The following is a 27,772-nucleotide window of genomic DNA, read 5'->3' as shown; positions in this document are numbered from 1 at the left end:
CAGCGGACAGCAGACAGTAGTGGACTGATGGGAGTTGTAGTTGCCTGCGGAAAGGACAGAAGGCAGTGGTGTACTGGTGGGAGATGTAGTATGTAGCGGTAGTGTTGAGTGCGAATATTCAAAATTTGAATTTTTACCGTGAATATCGCGATATTGCGAATATTTAGAATATAGCGCTAGCTTGTGGTCCAAAGAATGCTCCAATATTATTTACTGTGTGAGTTTGTGTGGAGAGCGAATATTTTGTACATGCGAATATGCATATATTCGCAAATATCAGCACTTTCAGAGGACACTGATCCCTCCCTTCTTTTAGCTTGTGGGTCAATAAGAAGGATGCAAATATAGTTGTCAGACATTAGCAACATACCTAGCAACCAATAGAAAAGTTACCCACCCTTTCACTATATAAGATTCTTGCCAACAGCATTTCTTTGCAGTTTCATGTGGTTGTTAGAGGAGATTGAACACTGTCTGTGCTGCGCTTTTTTTAAAAGCAAATAAAATTATATACTGAATTGATAGTTAGTGTAGGGTAGGTAAGTTTAGCCGATCGAGGTTCTATTGTAGGGTATAGTGTTAGTTAATGGAAAGATATTATCGCGCATGCACACTATACGAATTTCATTACAATTTTGCATGAGAAAAAAGTGAACGGACATAGCGAATATGCAAATTTCACGAAAATAGGACGAATATTCGTCCATATATTCACAAAATATTTTGAATTCGAATATGGCCCATGACACTCATCGCTATGCAGCGGACAGCAGGGGTTGAATAGTCCTGTCCAATTAGTAGCTTCTGGCACAGAAGATTTAACTCCTTCATGACCCAGCAAATTTTCATCTCTGGCTCACATTTTTTCCTCCTTATATTCTAAGACCCATAACTTTTTTATTTTTTGACTGAAAAAGTTGTGTAAGGGTTTATTTTCTGTGTGACAAGTTGGACTTTCCATTGATATACTTTTTTTTTTTTTTATCATACAATGTATTACAAAGCCAGAAAAAAATTATATGCATGGCAAAATTGAAAAAATATATGGAATTGCACACTTTTGTAGGGCAATAATTTTTTCGGAGTTCATACGGTAAATCTGACATTCTATCTGACATTCTATCTATGATTCCAATGATACAAGGGTTAAAAAAAAAAATTCTTGAAAAAGAAAAAAACTTTGTTCATTATTATGTTCTCACCCCTATAATAACTTTTTTAATTTCTCACTTAAAGATATATATATTATTTATTGTATTGACAGTATTGATGTTACTGTAGTATGATTTTATGCTATTTTAATGTATCTTTTAGCCTTGCTTGATTCTGTGTATGTGAGACAATCCCCACGCCCACTAGGGGGCGGAGCCTAGTGGCTTTTTGGCACCCTTGTTTCACATTTAAACCTGCTCTGTTTAACCATGGCCATACACTGCCTGTACATCTGATGAAGAGGGTCTAAACCTTTGCAACGCGTTATGTTTTGGCTAAATAAATTGAACCTTTTATCACAAGAAGTTGCCTGAGTGGTGGATTGCGCTACAGAACCTGGTACCTTTCTTGCCTAACACCTGCACTTGCATCTTATTTAAAAAATGGGAAAAGGGGGGTGATTATAATTTTTACTTGGGGAGAGATTTTTTATATTTAAAAAAATGTTTTACTTTTTTTACACACACTTTTTGGCCCCCCTTGGGGCCTATCATAAGCCATCAACAGATGGCTTACATAGCTCAGTGTAATGCTATTGCATTACATTGATCTATGATATCTGTGCTCGACTGCTAAGGGCTGCCAAAGGGAGCCCTAAGCAATAACAGAGCCAGGGAAGAAGCCGAGGACATGGTAAGACCTCGGGCTTCCCTAGCAACCCAGGGAATGTCTAGTGGTCCCATAGCGGGGGGGGGGGGGGGGGCGGGCTATGGGACCACTAGACACCAAGGAATAGCGGTATTTAAACAGTTAAATGACGGACATCGGTGCGATCTCCGATGTCCGTCATTACCGGCAGATGTCAGCTGCTGATAGCAGTGAACATCTTCCAGTCATGACGCGGACCTGACCTGCGGGTCCCCGTCATGTCCGCCCACCCGACCCATGACATACATGTATGTCATGGGTCGGGAAGGGGTTAAATTCCTCACTGATCCATGCCTGATTAATTTTAACAAATGTGAGTTTTTTCTTGTTGCTGGCAGACAATCTTGTTCGCTTAGGGGTGACGCTGCTGCCTACCGCGCTGATCACTTGAGGGGAAACAAGACAGAACATCCATGGCAAACTGATGGTCTAATCTGATGACTCAGAAGTCCATGGGGTCTGGTCTCATGGTGTCTGTCAGAGTAAGGGCACAGCTTAAGTATACATGGACCTGGTTGTTTAGGTGGTGGTGAAAATCCATGTGGTGACGCTATATGCCAGGATGATATACTGGATGTAAAAATGTCATCATCATATTCTCCAGTGTGAAGATACTGATGATACTGCCTCTTTATTTATTTTAACACAAGGCCTCACATTAATGCACAGTGAGAAGGTCTGACTACTTTATATTTCTTACTTAATTTCAATATTGCATGGGATATGGCACACTAATGGCTCATGCCATTTTTTTAAATAAAACTTTTATAATAAACCCCCTCCCCTACAGTGCAAGTAGTAAATCTGTGTCCTATCTGAATAAATAGCTAGTCCGGCCATAACTATTATATTTACATTCATGTTTCTCCACTTCTATTGGCAGCCAATAATCCATAGTTAGTCATGGTGACTGTAGGACAATCACTTTACTCACCTTTTCCTATTTTTTTTCAGTGACCATTCGCAGGACAAAGAAGAAAAAGTGAGACTAGATGTTCAAAATGTTGAGAAAGAAAATATGAAGGACTGAATCGACCACCAGCCGATTATGTCACCAGCGCTTGGCTCCTAGATGTTATCTGTAAAGAACAAGATGACTACAGGAGATATCTCAGGGAGCTCTCAAGGATGCTGAAACCTGGAGGACACATTATATTAATTGGGTGTTTAGATATGACATATTACATGATAGGGAAAGAAAAGCTCCATGGTTTCACATATGATGAGGATTTTGCCAGGAAAGCTCTAGTTGGAGAAGGATTTGTTATAGATAACTGTGTGGTTAAGAAGAGAACGGCTGTGAGTGACCTTACTGACTATAAGGCTGTGATAATCATTGCAGCTCACAAGGAGAAATAGTACAGCATAGAAGCTTATAAGTTAAGGGTAGGGTCACATGTGCCGCATTTTGTTGCGTATTTAGCTGCATATTTTCAGTGGGTAGCAAAATCAGCTGCAGAAAATATGCAGCAAAATACAGCACATGTGATGGAAATAGGTAATGAAGTATACGACTAGCACTACCTTAAGATAACGCAAAATTTCCATTAGGAAGGATACCGCCGTCCACAAAAAGTCCATGCACAAAGATTCAAATTTATGGGGTGCTCAGTTATAGGTACAGTCTTTGGTGTAATCTCATATGTAGAAAAAATAAAGAATGTCACTCACCAGTTGTGGATCTCCTTACGGTATATCCTCAATGTCCTCTGTGCATACATAAAACTGCAACAGGGAGCTGTGGAAAGACAAGCAGGAGGGTAACATCACAAGTCCCCTGCCTGTCTTTACGCAGCTCCCCGCTGCAGTTTTATGTATGCACAGAAGATATTAGGATATAAGAAGATCCACAACTGATGAGTGCCGTTTTTATTTCTTCTACATGTGAGATTACGGCACACGTGACCCTACCCTAAGGGTAGGGTGACACACAGCATATATGCAGCGTATTTCAACCTGCGCAAAATCTGCTGAAAAGTGGGAAATACACTGTGTATCCTGTGTATCCTGCTGTTACCAAACACATAGAGCTATCCGGCGGCAGCCCTGTGTGATCAGTGAGGTTTGAAGGCGGGCTGCGCGTCACAGTCACGTCAGCACAGTGGCCCCGCCTCCGAACCTCTCCGTGCACACATGGCTGCCGTCAGATAACCCTGTGTATTTGCTAACAGGAGAATATGCTACATATTTTCCACTGCACCATGGATTTTGTACAACGTGAAATACACTGCGGATATGCTGTGTGTGATCCTACCCTTATGCTTAAAAAATGCTCCAATGCTTAAAAGAAAGTATTTTACTTTATAATTCACTTTCAATAACTTTCCTGAAGCTTTCTTTTATTTTTCACAACTTTCAGCCTCTGCAGAGACCTCTCTATGGCACAGAGCTTCAACACTTGCTCTCTGCTGCCCCCTCTGGCCATGTCGGCTTTAAAGGGGTACTCCGCTGCCCTGTGTCGGAAGCTCCGCTCCCCAGCGTCGGGAAGTTTATTGTTCCAGACGGTGTGTGCGGTTTTTCGTGTTCAGGGCTGCCCCTCGTGACATCACGCCCGCCCCCTTTGTGAGGTTACGACCGCCCCCTCAGCGAAAGTCTATGGGAAGGGGGCGCGATGGCCGTCATGCCCCCTTCCCATAGACTTTCGTTGAAGGGGCGGGCGTGACGCCACAAGGGGCAGCCCTGAACACGGAAGCCCGCACACAGCTTCCGGAACAATAAACTTCCCGACGCTGGGGAGCGGAGCTTCCGACACAGGGCAGTGGAGTACCCCTTTAATACAGCAAGATGTCTGCCTGGCAAAGAGTGGCAAAGAGGCAGCAGAGCTTGCTGTTACACATATTTGTCTAGGTCATCTCTATTTATGTGCCACTTAACGTGACCCGCTGCGATCATGAGTTATAAGCTGGTGAAGTGAGTGGCAGTGCTCTTCGCCCTCCGGCTGGCTGCTCTGTACAACTCATTCACTTTATGCAGTAAATTAGTTGGGTTTGACAGTCGAGGAGTAAGACGAACTTTACTTCACCTGCCTGTAACTCGTGATCCCAGCGAGGGAGGACAAGAGCTAGATCTAAACTCTCAACATGTCTGGACAACATGCCAAAATTATTTTCAAATAACAATGATGCTTTAAGTTTTATGATTTATATGAGCCCCTTAGATTATGAAGCCATGTGTTAGTATGTGCTTTAAAGGGGTACTCCGGTAGAAAACTTTTTTTTTCTTTTTTTATCAACTGGTGCCATAAAGTTAAACAGATTTGTTAATTACTTCTATTAAAAAATCTTAATCCTTCCAGTACTTATTAGCTGCTGAATACTACAGAGAAAATTATTTTCCATAATTCACATCTAGTTTTGAGTGGATCCTCAGCGAGCTGTGGAATCAAAGCACATCCTGCAGGTGCTGGCACTGACATCACAAGCCACCCTCACGAGGCAGAGGTATCTACTACCGGACTGTTGCAGACCTGGTCTCCACTGCAGGACTTTTCCACCAGCGAGTGCCACCTCTCAAAGTGTCCATCCCCGACGCCTGCCAGCGCTGGGACTCGGAGGTAGCCCACCTGCAGTGACCATCCAAGTGCTAGATCCATCCAGCCTCACGGGTGTCCTCCGCTCTCAGGACCGGTAATGTACCACAAAGCTGCCTGTTATCTGTCCTGACACAGTGACACAGTGAAACTAGCAACTGTGAACTTTAATACTTTCTCAATTGAACACACCAAACATTGTTTCATTGCCATCCATTAACCCCTTAAGGACTCAGGGTTTTTCCGTTTTTGCACTTTAGTTTTTTCCTCCTTACCTTTTAAAAATCATAACCCTTTCAATTTTCCACCTAAAAATCCGCGATCGGCGATGTGTGGTATTAGCCGCGGGTCCCGGCCGTTGATTAGCGCCGGGGCCCACGCGATATGATGCGGGATCGCGGCGCGATCCCGCTTCATATCGCGGGAGTCGGCGCAGGACGTAAATATACGTCCTGCGTCGTTAAGGGGTTAAGAGGAACTTGTTACAATATTACATTATAATCTCTCCAGTGAAAAGGACTGTTTTCCAAGAGACTTTCTGGCAATTCAAGGGTCTTTAACTCTTTCAGTCCATATCAGTATATTTTGCCTTCACAATTTCAGTGCAATTTGTCTATAACTGTTCCAGTTTAATAGTGCATTCTGTGATATTAATTAGTTACCAGTGATATCTATTTTAGGTCATTATATACTCCTCTCACAAGGGGCCCCTTGTGAGGTGGAATATTTTATATCAATTTTTAATAAAATCTGTATATCCTATTATAATTGAAGCACGATCCTTGTTTCCTTCAATTGATTCATATAGTTTACCTTCCTTGAGGTCTGGGTATTTTTGTCTCTTTTTCTAATTTACAAATCTGTTTAACTTTCTGGCACCAGTTGATAAAAAAAAAAAAAAAAAAAAAAGTTTTCCACCGGAGTACCCCTTTCATTGCCCCTATATCTAGCTTTATTGTTTTTGTGCCTTAAGATCCCAAAGTCTTGGGATCAGTTTCTTTGTTCTGTTCTATTTTTGCTTCATCTTATTAGTGCAATAAAGTGAAACAGATCGCATTTAACCGTTTGAGTTCTTTTTGCCGATAGAATCTCTATCACTTCCTTTTACCAACTGTGATCTATTCATTATTCACACTACTCATAATTATTATTCACACTACTAAGAGTTGAGATTTAGTATTATTTGTGTGTTCCCCCCCCCGACAGGTATATTTCCATGGTATTTACTATTGTTTCTGGTATCTGGCGATTTCCCCTACATTTTGCTTTTTTTTATGCTCACTCTGAGCTGTCAGGTTTTTTCCAAAGCTCAAATCCACCACATTTTATGTGGGAACAGTGCTAAAATTGCAGTGTTTTTTCCCCCAAAAAAATGTAGTAACTATGGAGACACGCCCCTTTCCTTGTATGGCCATGCCCATTTTCTTCTTAGGTTTACTGTGTAGGTTTTTTTTTTTTTTGGTCTTTTGTGTTGGAAATTATGGCGCACGACACATGTAACACAAAAACAAAAACTATAAAATCTACTCGGAAAAGCATTAGTTAATGAGGATAATTGAGGGGGATGTACTCTGCATTATTCAATACATAAAAATATAAGGTATTAGCAGTGTACATACCTCTTTGGGTATGTTCACACTAAGAAATAGCAGAGGAATAATTTTGGTCAGGAAAAGTCACAATATGGAATCCATTTAGCTTGCAAGATGCCAGCAGAGTTTTGAGAGTAGATCGTTGATGTAGAGTACGCTGTCAGAGGTGGAAAAGATCTGTAATCTTGCAACCAAAGAGGAAATATCCGAAAAAAGCTGTGCCTTGCTGTGCCTTTCTTAATATCTCTTTCTTCTAGGATAACAAGGATGTGGACTATTTTCTTGCAGCATTTTATAGTTCAGTGAACTCAAGCTGTGGACCTTCAGATTTTGGAAATCTTCAACTCCCAGCATGCTCGGACAGCCAACGGCTGTCCGGGCATGCTGGGAGTTGATGTTTTGTAGAAACAGGAGGGCCACAGTTTGAGACCACTTATATAGGCCCCGTCCACAGCAACTGTGGCACTTGAAGGGTTGCCAAGGATAGTATTAAACACAGCAGAAAGATCTCAAAGTAGATCTTAAAGGGGTACTCGGCCCCTAGACATCTTATCCCCTATCCAAAGGATAGGGGATAAGATGTCAGATCGCCGGGGTCCCGCTGCTGGGGACCCCGGGGATCGCTGCTGCAGCACCCTGCTATCATTACTGCGCAGAGCGAGATCGCTCTGCACGTAATGACGGGCAATACAGGGGCCAGAGCATCGTTACGTCACGGCTCCGCCCCTCGTGACGTCACAGCCCGCCCCGTCAATACAAGTCTATGGGAGGGGGTGTGGCGGTCGTCATGCCCCCTGCCATAGACTTGCATTAAGGGGATGGGCTGTGATGTCATGAGGGGCGGAGCCATGACATCACGCTGCTCCGGCCCCTGTTTCGCCCGTCATTACGCACAGAGCGAACTCGCTCTGCGCAGTAATGATGGCGGAGGGCCGCAGCGGCGATCCCCTGGGTCCCCAGCAGCGGGACCGCAGCGATCTAACATCTTATCCCCTATCCTTTGGATAGGGGATAAGATGCCATGGGCGGAGTACCCCTCTAAGGAAGTACATTTTTGGGAGGACCCCAAATACATATACAGTCCTAGTCGTAAAGGTTGGCACCCCTGAAATTTTTCTAGAAAATGAAGTATTTCTCACAGAAAAGGATTGCATTGCTATACACGTTTATTCCTTTTGTGTGTATTGGAACTAAACCAAAAAAGTGAGGAAATAAAGCAAATTGGACTTAATGTCACCAAACTCCAAAAATGGTCTGGGCAAAATATTGTCACCCTTTAAAAATTGTTGAAAAACAAGATTGTTTCAAGCATGTGATGCTCCTTTAAACTCACCTGGGACAAGTAACAGGTGGGGGGCAATATAAAAAGCTCATCTGAAAGCAGATAAAAAGGAGAGAAGTTCACTTAGTCTTTGCATTGTGTGTCTGTGTGTGCCACACTAAGCAAGATCAACAGAAAGAGGAGAAGAGAACTGTATGATTTGAGGACCAAAATTGTGGAAAAATATCAACAATATCAAGGTTACAAGTCCATCTCCAGAGATCTAGATTTCCTTTGTCCACAGTGTGCAACATTATCAAGATGTTTGCAACTCATTGCACTGTAGCTAATCTCCCTGGGCATGGACGGAAGAGAAAAAATGATGAAAGATGTAAATGCAGGATAGTCAGGATGGTGGATAAGCAGCCCCAAACAAGTTCCAAAGATATTTAAGCTGTCCTGCAGGCTCAGGGAGCATCAGTGTCAGCGCAAACTATCCGTCCACATTTAAATTACATGAAACGCTATGGCAGGAGATTTAGGTGGACTCCACTGCTGTCACAGAGACATAAAAAAGCAAGACTACATTTTGCCAAAATGAACTTGAGTAAGCCAAAATCCTTCTGGGAAAGCGTCTTGTGGACAGATGAGACCAAGATAGAGCTTTTTGGTAAAGCCCATCATTTTACTGTTTACCGAAAATGGAATGAGGCCTACAAAGAAAAGAACACTGTACCTACAGTGAAATATGGTGGAGGTTCAATGATGTTTTGGGGTTGTTTTGCTGCATCTGGCACTGGGGGCCTTGAATGTCTGCAAGGTAACATGAAATCTGAGAATTACCAATGGATTTTAGTTCGCACTGTACAGCCCAGTGTCAGAAAGCTGGGTTTACGTGCGAGATCTTGGGTCTTCCAGCAGGACAATGACCCCAAACAAATGTCAAAAAGTACCCAGAAATGGATGGCAACAAAGTGCTGGAGAGTTCTGAAGTGGCCAGCAATGAGTCCAGATCTAAATCCCATTGAACACCTGTGGAGAGATCTTAAAATTGCTGTTGGGAAAAGGCGCCGTTCAATAAGAGAGACCTGGAGCAGTTTGCAAAGGAAGAGTGGTCCAACATTCCGGCTGAGAGGTGTAAGAAGCTTATTGATGGTTATAGGAAGCGACTGACTTCAGTTATTTTTTACAAAGGGTGTGCAACCAAATATTAAGTTAATGGTGCCAATAATTTTGTCCAGCCCATTTTTGGAGTTTGGTGACATTATGTCCAATTAGCATTTTTTCTTCCCTTTTTTGGTTTAGTTCCAATACACACAAAGGGAATAAACATGTGTATAGCAAAACATGTATACTACAACAAAGTATGGCCACTGTCTAGTAGCCACAATTGGTTCACTTAACCTATACTCACAAACAAAAAGAACCAATTATGTAAAATCTTACAGCTTTATTAAACATATATCAAAAAAGACATACATATAAAAATAGAGAAAACATTAAAATATAGGCACATTAGGTGACAAAAACAGATGACTGGAAATGGTACAGGAGGTACAACAGTACATGGAATACGGAAACAGGATCGATGATGATACAATTGACTCTCTGAAAGATCAAACAAAGGAATACACATATGTCAAGAGGATAGGACCATGAGGAAAGCCAGAGAGAAGTAATCATAGCATGAAAAACATCCTGTATGTACCAATCTGCAATGCAAGAGAAACAACAACCAAAAAGAGACTATCCGCCATGCATGTTACCACCTACCAAGTGTCACGCCCCCTACCAAGTGATGCCCGGTATTAACCCTTCAGACGTGGCGATCAAAGTTGATCGCCACGTCTAAAGTAAAAAAAAGCATTCCCGACAGCTCAGTCGGTCTGATCAGGACCACCGCTGTGAAACTGCGGTGTCCTGATCAGCTGTACAGACACGAGGAAGGTCTTTACCTGCCTCCTCCTTATCCGATTGCCGAATGACTGCTCTGTGCCTGAGATTCAGGCAGGAGCAGTTGAGCACCGAAAACACTGATCAATTCTATGCTATGGCATAGCATTGATAAGTGTGGGCAATCAGTGTCATGCATATTATGGGGGCTATAACATTGCAAAAACAATAAGGGTAAAAATGAATGTTAATAAAGATGATTTAACCCCTTCCCTAATAAAAGTTTGAATCACCCCCCTTTTCCCATTTAAAAAAAAAACTGTGTAAATAAAAATAAAAATAAACATATGTGATATTGCCACATGCGTAAATGTCCAAACCATAAAAATATATAATTAATTTAACCGCACGGTCACTGGCATACACAAAATAGCATATTTTTTATCACTTTTTTTAGCACAAAAATGGTACCCAAAAATTGTGCAAAAAATGAGCCCTCATACATCCCTGTATGCAGAAAAATAAAAAAGTTCAGAAGATGACAAATTTAAACTTATTAATTTTCCTGCATTTAGTTATGATTTTTTCCAGAAGTAAGACAAAATCAAACCTATATAAGTAGGGTATCATTTTATTCGAATTGACCTACAGAAAAAATATAGGTGTCATTTTTACCGATAAATGCACAGCGTAGAAACCGAAGCCCCCAAAATTTGCAAAATGGAATTTTTTAAAAACATTTTGAAATTTTGCTGCACTATGATTTTTTTTGTTTCACCGTAAATCTTTGGGTAATATGGCTGATGTCATGACAAAGTAGAATTGTTGACGCAAAAAAAAACCCATCATATGGGTCTGTAGGTGCAAAATTGAAAGGGTCATGATTTTTAAAAGGTAAGGCGGAAAAAACGTGCACAAACGGAAAAGCTCTGAGTCCTTTAGGGGTTAAAGGGGTACTCCAGTGAAAACATTTTTTCTTTTAAATCAACTGGTGCCAGAAAGTTAAACATATTTGTAAATTACTTCTATTAAAAAATCTTAATCCTTCCAGTACTTATTAGCTGCTGAATGCTACAGAGGAAATTCCTTTCTTTTTGGAACACTGATGACATTACAAGCACAGTGCTCTCTGCTGACATATCTGTCCATTTTAGCAACCGTGCATAGCAGATGTATACTAAGGGCAGCATGGTGGCTCAGTGGTTAGCACTGCTGCCTTGCAGTGCTGGGGCCTTGGGTTCAAATCCCACTAAGGACAACAATAAATAAAGAGTTATTATCATTATAATGATGTCAGCAAAGAGCACTGTGCTCGTGATGTCATCAGAGAGCATTCCAAAAAGAAAAGAATTTCCTCTGTAGTATTCAGCAGCTAATAAGTACAGGAAGGATTAAGATTTTTTAATAGAAGTAATTTAAAAATCTGTTTAACTTTCTGGCACCAGTTGATTTAAAAGAAAAAAGGTTTTCACCGGAGTACCCCTTTAAGGAAAAACTACTAAAGGCGGTTGCTCCACATTATTAAGCAGAGCACTATTTTTCAAGCAAAATGGGGAGGAAAAAGGATCTTTCTGCTGCCGAAAAGAGTAAAAAGAGTTTAATACCTTGGACAAGGTATGAAAACATTAGATATTTCACAAAAACGTAAGCATGATCATCGCACTATTAAGAGATATGTAGCTGATTCAAAGCACAGACGGGTTTGTGCAGATAAAGGCCCATTGAGATAGATTTCTGCCAGATTCATGCATCAGATACAGAGAGCAGCTGCTAAAATACCATTACATAGCAGCAAACATATATTTGAAGCTGCTGGTGCCTCTGGAGTCCCACGGACATCAAGGCGTAGAGTCCTCCAGAATCTTGCAACTGTGCATAAACCTTCTATTTGGCCACCACTAACCAATGCTCAAAAGCAGAAACAGCTGTATTGGGCAGAAAAATACATGAAAACAGTCCTGTTCACTGATGAGCGCCATGCAACCCTGGATGGCCTAGATGGATGGAGTAGTGCATGATTGGTTGACAGCCACCCTGTTCTAACAAGGCTGCGACAGCAAGGCGATGGTGGAGTCATGTTTTGGGCCGGAATCATGGGAAGAGAGCTTGTCGACCCCTTTAGGTTCCCTGAAGGTGTAAAGATGACTTTGGCAAAGTATGTGGAATTTCTGACTGACCACTTTCTTCTCTGGTACAGAAGGAAGAACTATTCTTTCCGTAATAAAATCATCTTCATGCATGACAATGCACCATCTTATGCTGCAAGCTATACCTCTGCATCAATGGCTGCTATGGGGTTAAAAGGAGAGAAAGTCATGGTGTGGCCTTCATCCTCCCCCGACCTCAATCCTATTGAGAACCTTTGGAGCATCCTCAAGAAAAAAATCTATGAGGGTGGGAGGCAGTTTACATCCAAACAGCAGCTCTGGGAGGCCATTCTGAAATCTTGCAAACAAATGTAAGCAGAAACTGTCCAACAACTCACAAGTTCAATGGATGCAAGACTAGTGAAGCTGCTGTCAAATAAGAGACCCTATTTTAAAATGTAACGTGGCCTATTAAAATGTTTAAAAAGTTAAAATGTTGTTAAAAGTTTGATTGAAATAGCTTTTGATTTCAGTAAATATGCTGCAAACACAGCAAATGACAATTTTCAGTTCTTTACAACCTATAGAGTGTTTTGAAACTAACTGGCCCTGATTTACGATTGTAAACTCAACATGTTTTGACGGCTTGGGTGCCAGATTCTGATTTGTCTGTGCCAGAATGTGTGACAGAATTTGCATCAGAATTGAGAAAAAAAAAAAAACAACAACATTGCAGTAACACATGTTTTGCTATACTCACAAACAAAAAGAACAAATTATGTAAAATCTTGTAGCTTTATTAAACATATATAAAAAAAAGACATACATATAAAAATAGAGAAAACAAAATATAGGCACATTAGGGGACAAAAACAGATGACTGGAGATCGTACAGGAGGTACAACAGTACATGAGATACGGAAACAGGAACAAAGTATGATACTTGGTAGGTGGTAACATGTCACTTGATGATCTTGATGTACTGTCCTCATATGTCTGGCTATAGGCGTGTCACTATTCGTGTGAATAGTACTAAAATGTTTTGACGCACGCCTCTTAAATTCTTGACTAGTGTTTCCAATGTAAAACTTCGAGCAACTACACTGTGTCACATATGTAATATTTCTTGTAGAACTGTAAATAAACTGTCTTATTTGATATATGCACCCATCCATTGGGTTCCTGAATTCCTTTGTTGTTGGTATAAATTAAAAAAATTTGCAACGCCGACAGGGAAAGGAGCCCACAGTTTTATATTCGCCCAATGTGTTGCTCTTTTTATAGGAGGAAAAATGGCTATGGACCAGTAAGTCCCTAAGATTAGGTCCTAGTCTAAAAGTCAACATTGGTCTACTACCCACTACCTCTTGAAGGTCACTGTCAGCTTGGAGAATCAGCCAGAATCTCTGCATGATGTTGGTCACTCTCATAGCATAGCTATCGAATGTACCAATACATCTAATACACTTTTGCGAAGGAGGTTGTCTCTCGGAGGATAAAAAAAAGCCCTTCTATCACTCCTATTAGCTCTATTAAAGGTCTTTCTGACATGGATCTTGGAATAACCCCAAGCCGTGAATCTTCTATCCAGCTCACTACATTCATCCCTGAATGTTCTTTCTTCCGAGCAGTTTCTTTTCGCTCGAAAAAATTGCCTCACAGGAGGGCTCTTTTTCAGAGCATTGGGGTGCCAGCTCTGCCCATGCAATAATCCGTTGGTAGAAGTTGGTTTACAAAAAACCTGTGTCTAAATTTTATTACTTTAATTTTATTTATTTTACTCATCAGCAGCAGGTAGACCTGGAGCAGGACCTGAACCAGCAGGTGGTGGCATACCTTGGCATGACCTTGCCAACACATTTGGGCAGCCAAACTTGATTTGTGGCCACGACTAGCAGAGTTTGCCATGGAAAAGCTGTCCTGCCCGGCCAGTAATGTGCCATCAGAACGGGTGTTTAGTGCGACGGGGGCCATAGTAACCCCAAGGAGAACTCATCTGTCCACGAAAAATGTGGAGAGACTGACCTTTATAAGGATGAATCAGGCATGGATCAGCCAGGATTTCAACCCACCAATGCCTAATTCATCAGAGTAGATTGACCATGGTGCCACACCAACACTTCACAAATATGGATAGTGCAAAACATATTTAAGGTGCTGCTCCCCAGTTACAGACATTGCTCGGTATCAGACCACTAGTAAGTATTGAGGATATGCATTAGCTAAAACATAACTTTTCTTAGGATAAAATATATGTACCCAAATTTTTTTTTTAAATCAAACAAAAGGAAAGGTAAGAAAAAAACACCATGTGCCACCTACACCACCAAGTATTGATGTGATTCAAAGACCTCTAAAAGGTGGAAGGGAACAATGTATTGTCCATTGATGTAAAAACATCTGTAGCCCTGTAAGGCCCTACTCTCACATTATTAATTCCCTTTTTGGCAATTGTTAGGGTGGCCCCACACAGGAAGCTCTCCCTATTTCCCCCTACAAACTCTGCCACTTTCCAAGGTTTTTTGAGTGGAAATACATAGATTTTCCTGGGTGGGGCCGCTCGTTTTAGGGTGAGTATCTGGGTCAAGAGTAGGGCCTTACAGGGGAAGTTTTTACCCCCACCTGCTACAATGGACAATACGTTGTTCCTTTCCACCTTTTCGAGGAAAGTGTTACTCATCTTAAAAAAGGGTGGCCCCAAACAGGAACCTCTCCCTATTTCCACCTAAAAACCCTGTTAAATAACAGTGTATGTAGGTGGAAATAGAGTGAGGTTCCTGTGTGGGGCCGGCATTTTTAGGGCGAGTAACACTTGCCAAGAAGGGAAATAAAAATGTCAGTGTAGGGCCTTACAGGGGAAGTTTTTACCCCCACTGATTACAATGGACCATACATTGTTCCCTTCCACCTTTTAGAGATATTTGCATCACATCAATACTTGGTGGTGTAGGTGGCACATGATTTTTTTTTACACCTTTCCTTTTGTTTCATAAAAAAAAAAAAATTGGGTACATATATTTTATCCTAAGCATATTATTAAAAGTTACGTTTTAGCGAATGCATATCCTCATTACTTACTTGTGCACACTAACCGTTTTCTTTTGCCTACCTGCCTCAGCACTATTCTGATCCTGCCACTCGCCTGAAGCCATACATCTGATTCCAAGTTCTCCTTTTTTCACCCACCTTCATTCCCGGGTACTAATATTGCCACCCACTGCACTACTCTGTCACCGTGTCACTTTCAATACTACTGATGCTGCTGCTGTCACTTCCAGGCTGTATCATTCTGCCACCTTATGTTCTCCTCATGCTGATACCAGCTACAAGCTGTCTCATACTGCCACCATATGTTCTCATGCTGCGGCCACCTCCAGGCTGTGTCATTCAGCTACTATATGTTCTCCTCATGCTGCCGCAAACTCCAAGCTGTGTCATTAAGCCACTATATTGTCTCCTCATGCTGCCTCAAACTCCAGGCTGTGTCATTAAGCCACTATATGTTCTCCTCATGTTGTTACCAACTCCAGGCTGTGTCATTCAACCACTATATGGTCTCCTCATGCTGCTACCCCCTCCACGCTGTGTCATTCAGCCACTGAATGGTCTCCTCATGCTGTGGCAAACTCCAGGCTGTGTCATTCAGCCACTATATTCTGCCGCCACCTCCATGCTGTGTATTTCAGCCACTATATGTTCTCCTCATGCTGCCACCACCTCCACGCTGTGCCATTCAGCCACTATATGGTCTCCTCATGCTGCCGCCACCTCCATGCTGTGTCATTAAGCCACAATATGTTCTCCTCATACTGACGCCACCTTCACGCTGTGTCATTCAGCCACTATATGGTCTCCTCATGCTGCCGCCACCTCCACGCTGTGTCATTCAGCCACTATATGGTCTCCTCATACTGATGCCACCTCCAGGCTCTTTCATTGTGCCGCTCTGTGACAGCGATTCTAATACTGATGCCTCTGAACTCCAGGCTGTGTCATTCAGCCACTATATTCTGCCGCCACCTCCATGCTGTGTATTTCAGCCACTATATGTTCTCCTCATGCTGCCACCACCTCCACGCTGTGCCATTCAGCCACTATATGGTCTCCTCATGCTGCCGCCACCTCCATGCTGTGTCATTAAGCCACAATATGTTCTCCTCATACTGACGCCACCTTCACGCTGTGTCATTCAGCCACTATATGGTCTCCTCATGCTGCCGCCACCTCCACGCTGTGTCATTCAGCCACTATATGTTCTCCTCATGCTGCCGCCACCTCCACGCTGTGTCATTCAGCCACTATATGGTCTCCTCATACTGATGCCACCTCCAGGCTCTTTCATTGTGCCGCTCTGTGACAGCGATTCTAATACTGATGCCTCTGATCTGCATGCCATACTAAATAACAGTATTATTTCACTAACCCAGCACACACCCTATGCGTGTTACATTAAGGCAAAGTGTTCTACACCCCTATTGAGGCTCTCTGTAGGCCAGAAATAGCCGTTTTTAATAGCGATTAAATGCAAATAAATTTGGAACAAAACAATTTTGGGGGGAAAATTTGGCAAATCGGCCAAATCAAATTATTCAAAAATTTGCTCATCTCTTGCATTGATCAGTGTTATCGGTCCTCTGCTGCTCCAGCAATAGACCACCAATCGGACAGGGAGAAGGGAGGTAAGCACCATCCTGCCGTCCTCTCAACTGATCGTGACATCGCAATTTTGTTGTGATAGTCGCGATCAGCTCCGCTGAAATGCCGGGTTCCTTTAATTTAGTTTTTAGAAACTTTGATTGTGGCATCTCAAGGGTTAATACCGGGCATTGGCCCGATAGATGTTGCCCGGCATTAACCCTGGGTCCTGGCTGCTTATAACAGTCAAGACCCACAGGGTTAGAAGAGTTCTCCGCTCGCAAGAATGCTTTAAACCCCGGTAACGGGATCAGGACATACAGGTACTCCCTGAGTCCTTAAGTCGTTAAGTTAAGTTAATACGTTTGTTTAGATTTTTTCTCAACTGTTTACTTTACCCTTAAACCTGTTTGCTGATTTGAAGATTATGTGTTCACTATGTGACTCTATTTAATCACTTCTTCCTATGACTTTTGAAAACAAAAAATCATGTGATCGGTAATTCTGACTAATCTGCTTTGTAAATATATTATTGGTTACTATAAAAAGAGATCTTGATGTAGAGGGACTCAATACATCTGTTATACACGGTCAGATGATGGATCCCAGCACCCATAGGCTCTATCATGTACATGGTTGGGATTCTAGACAATATCTGGAAGATTATTTTTCAGATAAACCTGATATGGCCTTTGAAGAGGATGGTTGGATATTTCCCATTGAAAATCTTATAAAAAATTTCACAGAGGGTATGTATCTTTCATGTAATTGGTTTATTTGATTTTAAACAACTGTAAACTGCTGAATACAAAATAGGCAAAAAAAAAATTTTGAGCATAAGAGATCCAAGAGTAAACTAGTTAGAAGAAGAAGAAGAATTGAAAGGGTTACACAAGAATAAAACTTTTTTTTTCAACTTGTCCAGAATGCCAGCATTTAAAAAACAAACTGAAAATACCTCCTGCTGCTCCCTTGGTACCTTCAGTATCCTTGTAAGTCCCTATGAGACCTATAACACTGCAAAAAAAAGTTACAAAAAAGTGTTAATGAAGGTCATTTAACCCCTTCCCTAATAAAAGTTTGAATCACCCCCCTTTTCCAATAAAAAATAAATAAAACAGTGTAAATAAAAATAAAAATATGTGGTATCGCCGCGTGTGTAAATGTCCGAACTATAAAAATATATCGTTAATTAAACCGCACGGTCAATGGCATACACGTAAAAAATTCCAAAGTCCAAAAAAGCATATTTTGATCACTTTTTATACAATTAAAAAATGGATAAAAAGTGATCAAAAAGTCCGATCAAAACAAAAATGTTACCGATAAAAATTTCAGATCCCGGCGCAAAAAATGAGCCCTCATACCACCCTGTATGTGGAAAAATAAAAAAAAGTAATAGGGGTCAGGAGAGGACATTTTTAAACGTATAAATTTTCCTGCATGTAGTTATGATTTTTTCCAGAAGTACGACAAAATCAAACCTATATAAGTAGGGTATCATTTTAACCGTATGGACCTACAGAATAATGATAAGATCGAAATATGCACTGCGTAGAAACAGAAGCCCCCAAAAGTTACAAAATTGTGTTTTTTCTTCGATTTTGATTTTTTTCCCATTTCACCGTGAATTTTTAGGTAAAATGACTAATGTCACTGCAAAGTAGAATTGGTGATGCAAAAAATAAGCCATAATATGGATTTTTAGGTGGAAAATTGAAAGGGTTATGATTTTTAAAAGGTAAGGAGGAAAAAACGAAAGTGCAAAAACTGAAAAACCCTGCCTCCTTAAGGGGTTAAGGTGAAAATTGGCTTGGTCCTTAAAGGAGTACTCCCACCCTAGACATCTTATCCCCTATCCAAAGGATAGGGGATAAGATGTCTGATCTCGGGGGTCCCGTCGCTGGGGACCCCCACATTATTGCATGCGGCACCCACCTGTTTTTTGTGCGGAAGCGCTGGAGGGTCTGAGTCGTGACTACGGGAACGGAGAGCGGAGTCCTGAAGTCACGTAGTCACGTCTCAGACCCTCCAGCACTTCCGCACAAAAAACAGGTGGGTGCCGCATGCAATACTGCGGGGGTCCCCAGTGACGGGACCCCCCCAGATCACACATCTTATCCCCAATCCTTTGGATAGGGGATAAGATGTCTAGGGTGGGAGTAACCCTTTAAGGGGATAAAACAGACCTTTGAATATTTACCAGGTGAACAATAGATGAGCCAGAGAGCCATCTATACTCCATCAATGCCATAAATATCATGTTGATCAATCTCTAATGGATGGTTGTTTAAAAATGCTATCATTACACAAGAATAACAGTTACTATTGCTACTTATATATTTTCATATATTTTATATATTTTATATATTTTTATAGTCAGAATATCCGTGATCTTATACTTGATTTATCATTTTATTCATCATTATTTTTCCAAGTTAGTCTAGAGGACTGTACGCCACTTTTTGTCTTTTTAGCCTTCAACAATAAACTAAGTTTATTCAATGATTATTGATGTTCTGTGTACCTTTCTTTTCTTTATAGCACATGTTCCCATGACTGTCTTGTGGAGTCAGTAAGTCAATCTTATTAACATACATTGTAATGTGATTCCTACTAGTTATATGAGAATATGAGCTCCTGTTTAGCGATAGTCACCTGTCTGTGATAGAAGATTATACGATGGATTCCAGCTCCCATAAACACTATCATGTACATGGATTTGATTCCAGAAAGCACCTGGACGATTTCTTTTCAGATAAATCTGATATGGTCTTTGGAGAGGATGCCTTAATTTTTCCCATTGAAAATCTTACAAACATTTTCACAAGGGGTATGTAGCCTGATTTTTATCTATTTATTCATTTATTTGGTTTGTTTGTTTAACCAATTACCCCCACCCCACCACCCTGTTGCCAAAGTAACAATGAGTAAAAAAAAACTATGACAGACATTTATCAAGTGATTTAGTTAATTTTTAGTTACTAAAAAGCATTTTGACTGGAAAGCGAGAAAAGCAAGTTTTCCAAAACTTAACTACGTAATAATTTTAAAATGGACTATGGGTAGTCTGGTATTAATTAACTGCGACAGTCGCAACTGTGCAAAAAAAAAAAGTCGCAACAAGGTTAAAAATTGACTACATTTACTACAGCTCAAACATGGAGAAGAAAAAGCTACTACCAAAGTAAAAAAGAAAAAAATGCTTATGTTAAAGAAAGAAATCAACAGGCTGAAACCAGTTGATAAATAAGTCACACATAAGCAAAAAAAAAGTAAAGAAAAAAGCACTAAAAAAAAGGAATACATAAGCAAACATTGATAAATGTCCCTCTATGTTCTTAACTTATTAGCAGCAATTAAATTAAAGGGGTTGTACAGTGGAACATTTTTATTTTCTGTCACCAGGCTGCATACAAAAATAATAAATACCGTATATACTCGAGTATAAGCCGAGTTTTTCAGCACGATTTTTCGTGCTGAAAACACCCCCCTCAGCTTATACTCGAGTGAACTCCCCCACCCGCAGTGGTCTTCAACCTGCGGACTTCCAGAGGTTTCAAAACTACAACTCCCAGCAAGCCCGGGCAGCCATCGGCTGTCCGGGCTTGCTGGGAGTTGTAGTTTTGAAACCTCCGGAGGTCCGCAGGTTGAAGACCACTGCGGCCTTCAACATCATCCAGCCCCCTCTCACCCCCTTTAGTTCTGTACAGTACTCACCTCCGCTCGGCGCTGGTCCGGTCCTGCAGGGCTGTCCGGTGAGGAGGTGGTCCGGTGGGATAGTGGTTCCGGGCTGCTATCTTCACCGGGGAGGCCTCTTCTAAGCGCTTCGGGCCCAGCCTCAGAATAGTCACGTTGCCTTGACAACGACGCAGAGGTGCGTTCATTGCCAACGTACTTCTGCGTCGTTGTCAAGGCAATGCCTCTATTCCGGGCCGGAAGCGCGGAGAAGAGGCGCCCCCGGTGAAGATAGCAGCCCGGAACCACTATCCCACCGGACCACCTCCTCTCCGGACAGCCCTGCAGGACCGGACCAGCGCCGAGCGGAGGTGAGTACTCAGAACTAAAGGGGGTGAGAGGGGGCTGGATGATGTTGAAGGCCGCAGTGGTCTTCAACCTGCGGACCTCCGGAGGTTTCAAAACTACAACTCCCAGCAAGCCCGGACAGCCGATGGCTGCCCGGGCTTGCTGGGAGTTGTAGTTTTGAAACCTCTGGAGGTCCGCAGGTTGAAGACCACTGAGGGCGAATGATGAGAAGAGGATGATGAAGGGGGGGTGTGGGGATGATGAAGGGGGGTGGGGATGATGACAACGGGATGATGAAGGGGGGTGTGGGATGATTACAAGGGGATGATGAAGGGGGGATGTGTGGGATGATAAGGGGATTGAAGGGGGGATGTGCGGGATGATAAGGGGATGATGAAGGGGGGATGTGTGGGATGATAAGGGGATGATGAAGGGGGGATGTGTGGGATGATGACAAGGGGATGATGATGAGGATGTTAATGACGGGTCTGGATGATGACAGGGGGGGATGAGGTATTTCCCACCCTAGGCTTATACTCGAGTCAATAACTTTTCCTGGGATTTTGGGTTGAAATTAGGGGTCTCGGCTTATACTCGGGTCGGCTTATACTCGAGTATATACGGTAGTTTAGAATACAGAAATTGGGGCTCAGAGTTGTGAATATTAGGATAACTTATGTTTATTTCAGTATATAATGTATAAAGTTAGTATATTTGGGAACTGTGTGTGTGAATAGCTCATACCACAGCGTTACACTGCAACTGCTAGTCACATCAGCATTAGGGAAAGGCAGGAGTGCAGAGTGCTGTGCTGTTACACTGAGAAGGATCATTGAAAGTGTTGCTCGCGAATATTCGCAATACAAATTTTATTCGCGAATATCGCATATTCGCGAATTCGCGGATATTCGCGAATATAGCACTATATATTCGTTATTACGAATATTTTTTTTTTTTTTCACAGTACACATCACAGTGATCATCCCTCTCTGCTTCCAGCTTGTGTAGTGTAAAGAAGGTTCTAATACTACTGTGTGAGACTGGTGTGCGAATTTTCACATATGCGAAAATTTACATATGCTAATTTTCGCATATGCGAATTTTTGCTTGTACGGGTTTTTTATGTATGCAAATTTTTGCATATGTTAATTTGCGCACACGTGAATATTTGCATATGCGAAAATAAAACGTGAATATTCGCGAATATATGACGAATATTCGTCCATATATTCGCGAATATTCGCAAATTCGAATATGGCCTATGCCGCTCAACACTAATCATTGATTGCTAAACCTCCTATTCACATTATTGAGCATTGCAGCAGAGAGGGGCAGATAGCTGTCAGCTGCCTCATACAGATCTCCAAGCTGCCTGAACTTTCTAAAGCATCTTATCTCCTCATTTTTCAGCCCAATTGAGTTTAATTTTATTTGCTCCACAAATCTTCTGCTGCTCAGAATTGTGTGACAGAGTGCAATTTAGGGTTTAGTCCCTGGATTTTTTTTTTGTGGTGCTGCACTGTTGGGTCCTGCTGCTGTTCAGAAATAAGTCATATTAGTGTGGACTTTAGTGCCTTTTTACCATTTTTCCCCTGTTACTCTGTCTCTGTGCTAAATTCAGTGTTATACCACATGTTATACACCTGCCAGTGTATTAAAGAAAAAAAAAAAAGGTTTTCCTGCGTACAAATACGCTGAACAGTGGCCTTATGATTGATTGCAAATGGCCTAAATACAAGCAAATAGCGTACTATATACCACCTTTTTTTCTGTCTCTGTGCTAAATTAAGTGTTATACCACACGTTATACACCTGCCGGTGTATGAAAGAAAAAAATTGTTTTTCCTGCATACAAATAGGCTTAACAGTGCCCTCATAATTGCAAAGGGCCTACATACAAGCAAATAGCGTGTCATATAGTACCTTTTTTTTGTCTCTGTGCTAAATTCAGTGTTATACCACACGTTATACACCTGCCATGTATTAAAGGAAAAAAAAGTTTTTCCTGCGTACAAATACGTTTAACCCCTTAAGGACCGGAGGTTTTTCCGTTTTTGCATTTTAGTTTTTTGCTCCTTGCCTTTAAAAAATCATAACTCTTTCAAATTTACACCTAAAAATCCATATGATGGCTTATTTTTTGCGCCACCAATTCTACTTTGTAATGACGTCAGTCATTTTGCCCAAAAATCTATGGTGAATCGGGAAAAAAAATCATTGTGCGTCAAAATTGAAAAAAAAACGCTGTTTTGTAATTTTGGGGGCTTCCGTTTCTACGTAGTACATTTTTCGGTAAAAATGACACCTGATATGTATTCTGTAGGTCCATACGATTAAAATGATACCCTACTTATATACGTTTGATTTTGTTGGACTTCTGGAAAAAATCATAACTACATGCAGGAAAATTAATACATTTAAAATTGTCATCTTCTGACCCCTATAACTTTTTTTATTTTTCCGTGTATGGGGCGGTATGAGTGCTCATTTTTTGCGCTGTGATCTGAAGTTTTTAACGGTACCATTTTTGCATTGATAGGACTTATTGATCACTTTTTATTCATTTTTAAATGATATAAAAAGTGACCAAAAATGCACTATTTTGGACTTTGGAATTTTTTTGCGCGCACGCCATTGACCGAGCGGTTTAATTAATGATATATTTTTATAATTCGGACATTTCCGCACGCGGTGATACCACATATGTTTATTTTTATTTTTATTTACACTGTGTTTTTTTTTTTATTGGAAAAGGGGGGTGATTCAAACTTTTAATAGGGGAGGAGTTAAATGATCTTTATTCACTTTTTTTTTCACTTTTTTTTGCAGTGTTATAGGTCCCATAGGGACCTATAACACTGCACACACTGATCTTCTATGTTGATCACTGGTTTCTCATAAGAAACCAGTGATCAACGATTCTGCCGCATGACTGCTCATGCCTGGATCTCAGGCACTGAGCAGTCATTCGGCGATCGGACAGCGAGGAGGCAGGAAGGGGCCCTCCCGCTGTCCTGTCAGCTGTTCGGGATGCCGCGATTAGCCGCGGCTATCCCGAACAGCCCGACTGAGCTAGCCGGGAACTTTCACTTTCACTTTTAGCCGCGCGGCTCAGCTTTGAGCGCGCGGCTAAAGGGTTAATAGCGCGCGGCGCCGCGATCGGCGCTGCGCGCTATTAGAGGCGGGTCCCGGCTTCACTATGACGCCGGGCCCGCCATGATATGACGCGGGGTTACTGTGTAACCCCGCGTTATATCAGAAGAGCAGGACCAAGGACGTACCGGTACGTCCTTGGTCCTTAAGGGGTTAAGGGCATACATACAACCAAGTAGTGTACTATTTAGTACCTGTATTTCTGTCTCAGTGCTAAATTCAGTGCTATTCCACACTAGTATACACCGGCTGGTGTATACAACAAAAAAAAGTTTTTTTCTGCGTATAAATACGCTTAACAGTGCGCTCATCATTGCAAAGGGCATACACAGAACCAAGTAGTGTACTATTTACTACCTGTTATTCTGTCTCTGTGCTAAATTCAGTGCTATTCCACACATTAGTATACACCTGCTGGTGTATTTAAAAAAAAAAAAAAAGTGTTTTTTTCTGCGTAGAAATACACATACCAGTGCGCTCATCATTGCAATGGGCATACATACAACAAAGGAGTGTACTATTTAGTAACTGTTATTCTGTCTAGGGCCTATATACTTTGAAAGGACAACCATAAGTAATCGCCTGCTGCTGTTCTATACCCTCATAAACGCACTAAGTATGTCAGGCAGGGAAGTGCCAGGACGTGCACAGAGAAGGGGCAGAGGCCTACATATGTCAGGCAGAGTTGGCAGCAGACTTGGGGTGAGTGGCAGCAGGAGTCGCAGCAATAGGCCTGAGCTCCCGTTAACACCCAGCGGTCATGTCGTCGACCCATCTCTCCTCGTCAATTGGTTTGCACACTCATCCCCATCATCAAAAGCGACATGTGACAACTCCATTCAAGAGTCGATGGGTTCCTCAGACACAACCCTCAGTTGGCATGGCCCGGGAGCAGTCCCCATAATCCCATTGCCTTTGTCCTATGCTGTTCCCTCTCCCAAAGAAGTATCTCATGTAGAGATGAGCGAATCGAACTTGACGAACCCGAATTCGTTACGAATTTCTTGAAAAATTTTATTCGCAACGAATACGAATATCGCCGCGATTCTATCGTACGAATCACTTAATTAAACTCCATTTTACAGCGTTCCAGGCTATTGTAGCGCTAAGATGGTGGATCCACATGTGAGTACATGGGGCAGGTGATTATGGGAGGGCGGGAAACAGCGGCGGGAATGAAGATAGGCGGGCTGACCCTGAATCACATGTGAGATGCAGCTTATCAGTGTTCACTGACCCCTGTGATGTCACAGCCCCTATATAATCGGTGGCCATCTTGCCTCTCTTCATTTCATCTATGCACTCAGATGGAGAGGACGGGACTGTGTGTGTGTGACTAGCTCATACCACAGCGTTACACTGCAACTGCTAGTCACATCAGCATTAGGGAAAGACAGGAGTGCGGAGTACTTTGCTGTAACACTGAGAAGGATCATTAATTGCTAAACCTCCTATTCTTGTTATTGAGCATTGCAGCAGAGAGGGGCTGATAGCTGTCAGCTGCCTCATACAGATCTCCAAACTGCCTGAACTTTCTGAAGCATCTCATCTCCTCATTTTTCAGCTCTATTGAGTTTTTTTTTTTTTTTGCTCCACAAATTTTCTGCTGCTCAGAATTGTGTGACAGAGTGCAATTTAGGGTTCAATCCCTGGATTTATTTTTTTTTTGGTGGTGCTGCACTGTTGGGTCCTGCTGCTGTTCAGAAATAAGTCATATTAGTGTGGACTTTAGTGCCTTTTTACCATTTTTCACCTGTTACTCTGTCTCTGTGCTAAATTCAGTGTTATACCACACGTTATACACCTGCCGGTGTATGAAAGAAAAAAAAAAGGTTTTCCTGAGTACAAATACGCTTTTTCAGTGGCCTTATCATTGCAAAGGGCCTACATACAAGCAAATAGCGTACCATATACCATCTTTTTTTCGGTCTCTGTGCTAAATTCAGTGTTATACCACACATTATACACCTGCCAGTGTATTAAAGAAACATATTTTTTTCCTGAGTAAAAATACGCTTAACAGTGGCCTTATCATTGCAAAGGGCCTAAATACAAGCAAATAGCGTACCATATACTACCTTTTTTTCTGTCTCTGTGCTAAATTAAGTGTTATAACACACGTTATACACCTGCTGGTGTATTAAAGAAAAAAAAAGGTTTTCCTGCGTACAAATATGCTTTTCAGTGGCCTTGGGTCTACAAGAACATGCGAGTGTAAAAAATGAAGATTTTGAATTTTCTCCTTCAATTTGCTGCTATTCCTGTGAAACACCTAAAGGGTTAAAACGCTGACTGAATGTCATTTTGAATACTTTGAGGGGTGCAGTTTTTATAATGGGGTAATTTGTGGGGAATTTCTAATAAGAAGGCCCTTCAAATCCACTTCAAAACAGAACTGGTCTCTGAAAAATTTTGATTTTGAAAATTTTGTGAAAAATTTGAAAATTGCTGCTATACTTTGAAGCCCTCTCATGTCTTCCAAAAGAAAAAACATGTCAATTTTATGATGGAAACATAAAGTAGACATATTGTTTATGTGAATCAATATATAATTTATTTGGAATATTCATTTTCCTTATAAGCAGAGAGCTTCAATGTATTAAAAAAAATGCTAAATTTTCAATTTTTACATCAAATTTTGGAATTTTTCACCAAGAAATGATGCAAGTATCGACAAAATTTTACCACTATAATAAAGTAGAATATGTCACGAAAAAACAGTCTCGGAATCAGAATGAAAGGTAAAAGCATCCCAGAGTTATTAATGTTTAAAGTGACAGTGGTCAGATGTGCAAAAAATGGCCGTGTCCTACAGTGAAAATTGTCTGGGACCTTAAGGGTTTAAAGGTTAAGGTTAAAGAGCCATAACTCTTATTTTTCCATCCACTGACCCATCTGAGGGCCTTTTTTTTTTGCAGTGTACTTAGCGGTACAAACTGACATGTTCTTTTATTATTGGGGTCAATACTAGAGATGAGCACATTTTTTTTAAATTTGGCCGATTCGCCGAAATTCTCAAAAAAAAATTTCAGACCAAATTTATTTGGCGAATAAGTATTAAATAGAGCTATTTCTGGCCTACAGAGAGCCTCAATAGGGGTGTAGAACAATTTGCCTTGCTGTTGCATAGGGTGAGTGCTAGATTAGTGTAATAATAGTGTTATTCAGTATGACATGCAGATTAGAGGCGTCATTATTAGAATAGAGCCTGCAGGTGGCATCAGTATGAGGAGACCATATAATGCCTGAAGGACACAGCTTGAAGGTGGCAGCAACAGTATGAGGAGACCATATAGTGGCTGAATGACACAGCGTGGAGTTGGCAACAGCCTGACAAAACTATAGGGCCTCACAATTGAAAATATATATTTTTTAACATTTAAATTGAAGATTTCAAATAGATGAACCTAAAAAGTGTTATATAATGTGTCAGCAGCCTGAAGAGACCACATGGCGGTGCAGTGATACAGCCTTGAGGTGGCAGAAACATGAGGAGACCATATAGTGGCTGAATGACACAGCCTGTAGTTGGCGGCAGCATGAGGAGACCATATAGTGGCTGAATGACACAGCCTGGAGTTGGCGGCAACATGAGGTGACCATATAGTGAATGAATGACACAGCCTGGAGTTGGCAACAGCATGAGGAGACCATATAGTGGCTGAATGACACAGCCTGGAGTCTGCGGCATCATGAGGAGACCATATAGTGGCTGAATGATACAGCCTGGAGTTGG

The 27,772-nt window shown here is 41.5% G+C and overlaps 1 protein-coding gene across 4 annotated transcripts in view; it reads left to right on the top strand.

Moving 5' to 3' along the window:
* Nucleotides 1-27,772, top strand: part of LOC130294677 (indolethylamine N-methyltransferase-like) — a 78,513-nt gene that overhangs the window by 26,661 nt on the left and 24,080 nt on the right. For 2 of the 4 annotated variants that reach the window (XR_008848575.1, XR_008848577.1), the window contains 3 exons: nucleotides 2,815-3,023; nucleotides 5,212-5,486; nucleotides 19,402-19,432. Coding sequence is in view for 1 of the 4 variants with exons in the window: in XM_056544871.1 (XP_056400846.1) it covers nucleotides 19,540-19,690 (151 nt within the window). In the remaining 3 variants the exon portion in view is untranslated. Of the gene's footprint in view, nucleotides 1-2,814; nucleotides 3,024-5,211; nucleotides 5,487-19,401; nucleotides 19,433-19,480; nucleotides 19,691-27,772 lie in introns of those variants that run through there. The other 2 variants (XR_008848576.1, XM_056544871.1) reach the window with 2 other exon arrangements.

The sequence above is a fragment of the Hyla sarda genome, chromosome 10 (genome assembly GCF_029499605.1).
Source record: "Hyla sarda isolate aHylSar1 chromosome 10, aHylSar1.hap1, whole genome shotgun sequence".
Taxonomy (NCBI): Eukaryota; Metazoa; Chordata; class Amphibia; order Anura; family Hylidae; genus Hyla; species Hyla sarda.
Note: the sequence above shows the minus strand (reverse complement) of the source record. Positions and strands in the feature narration are given on the sequence as shown.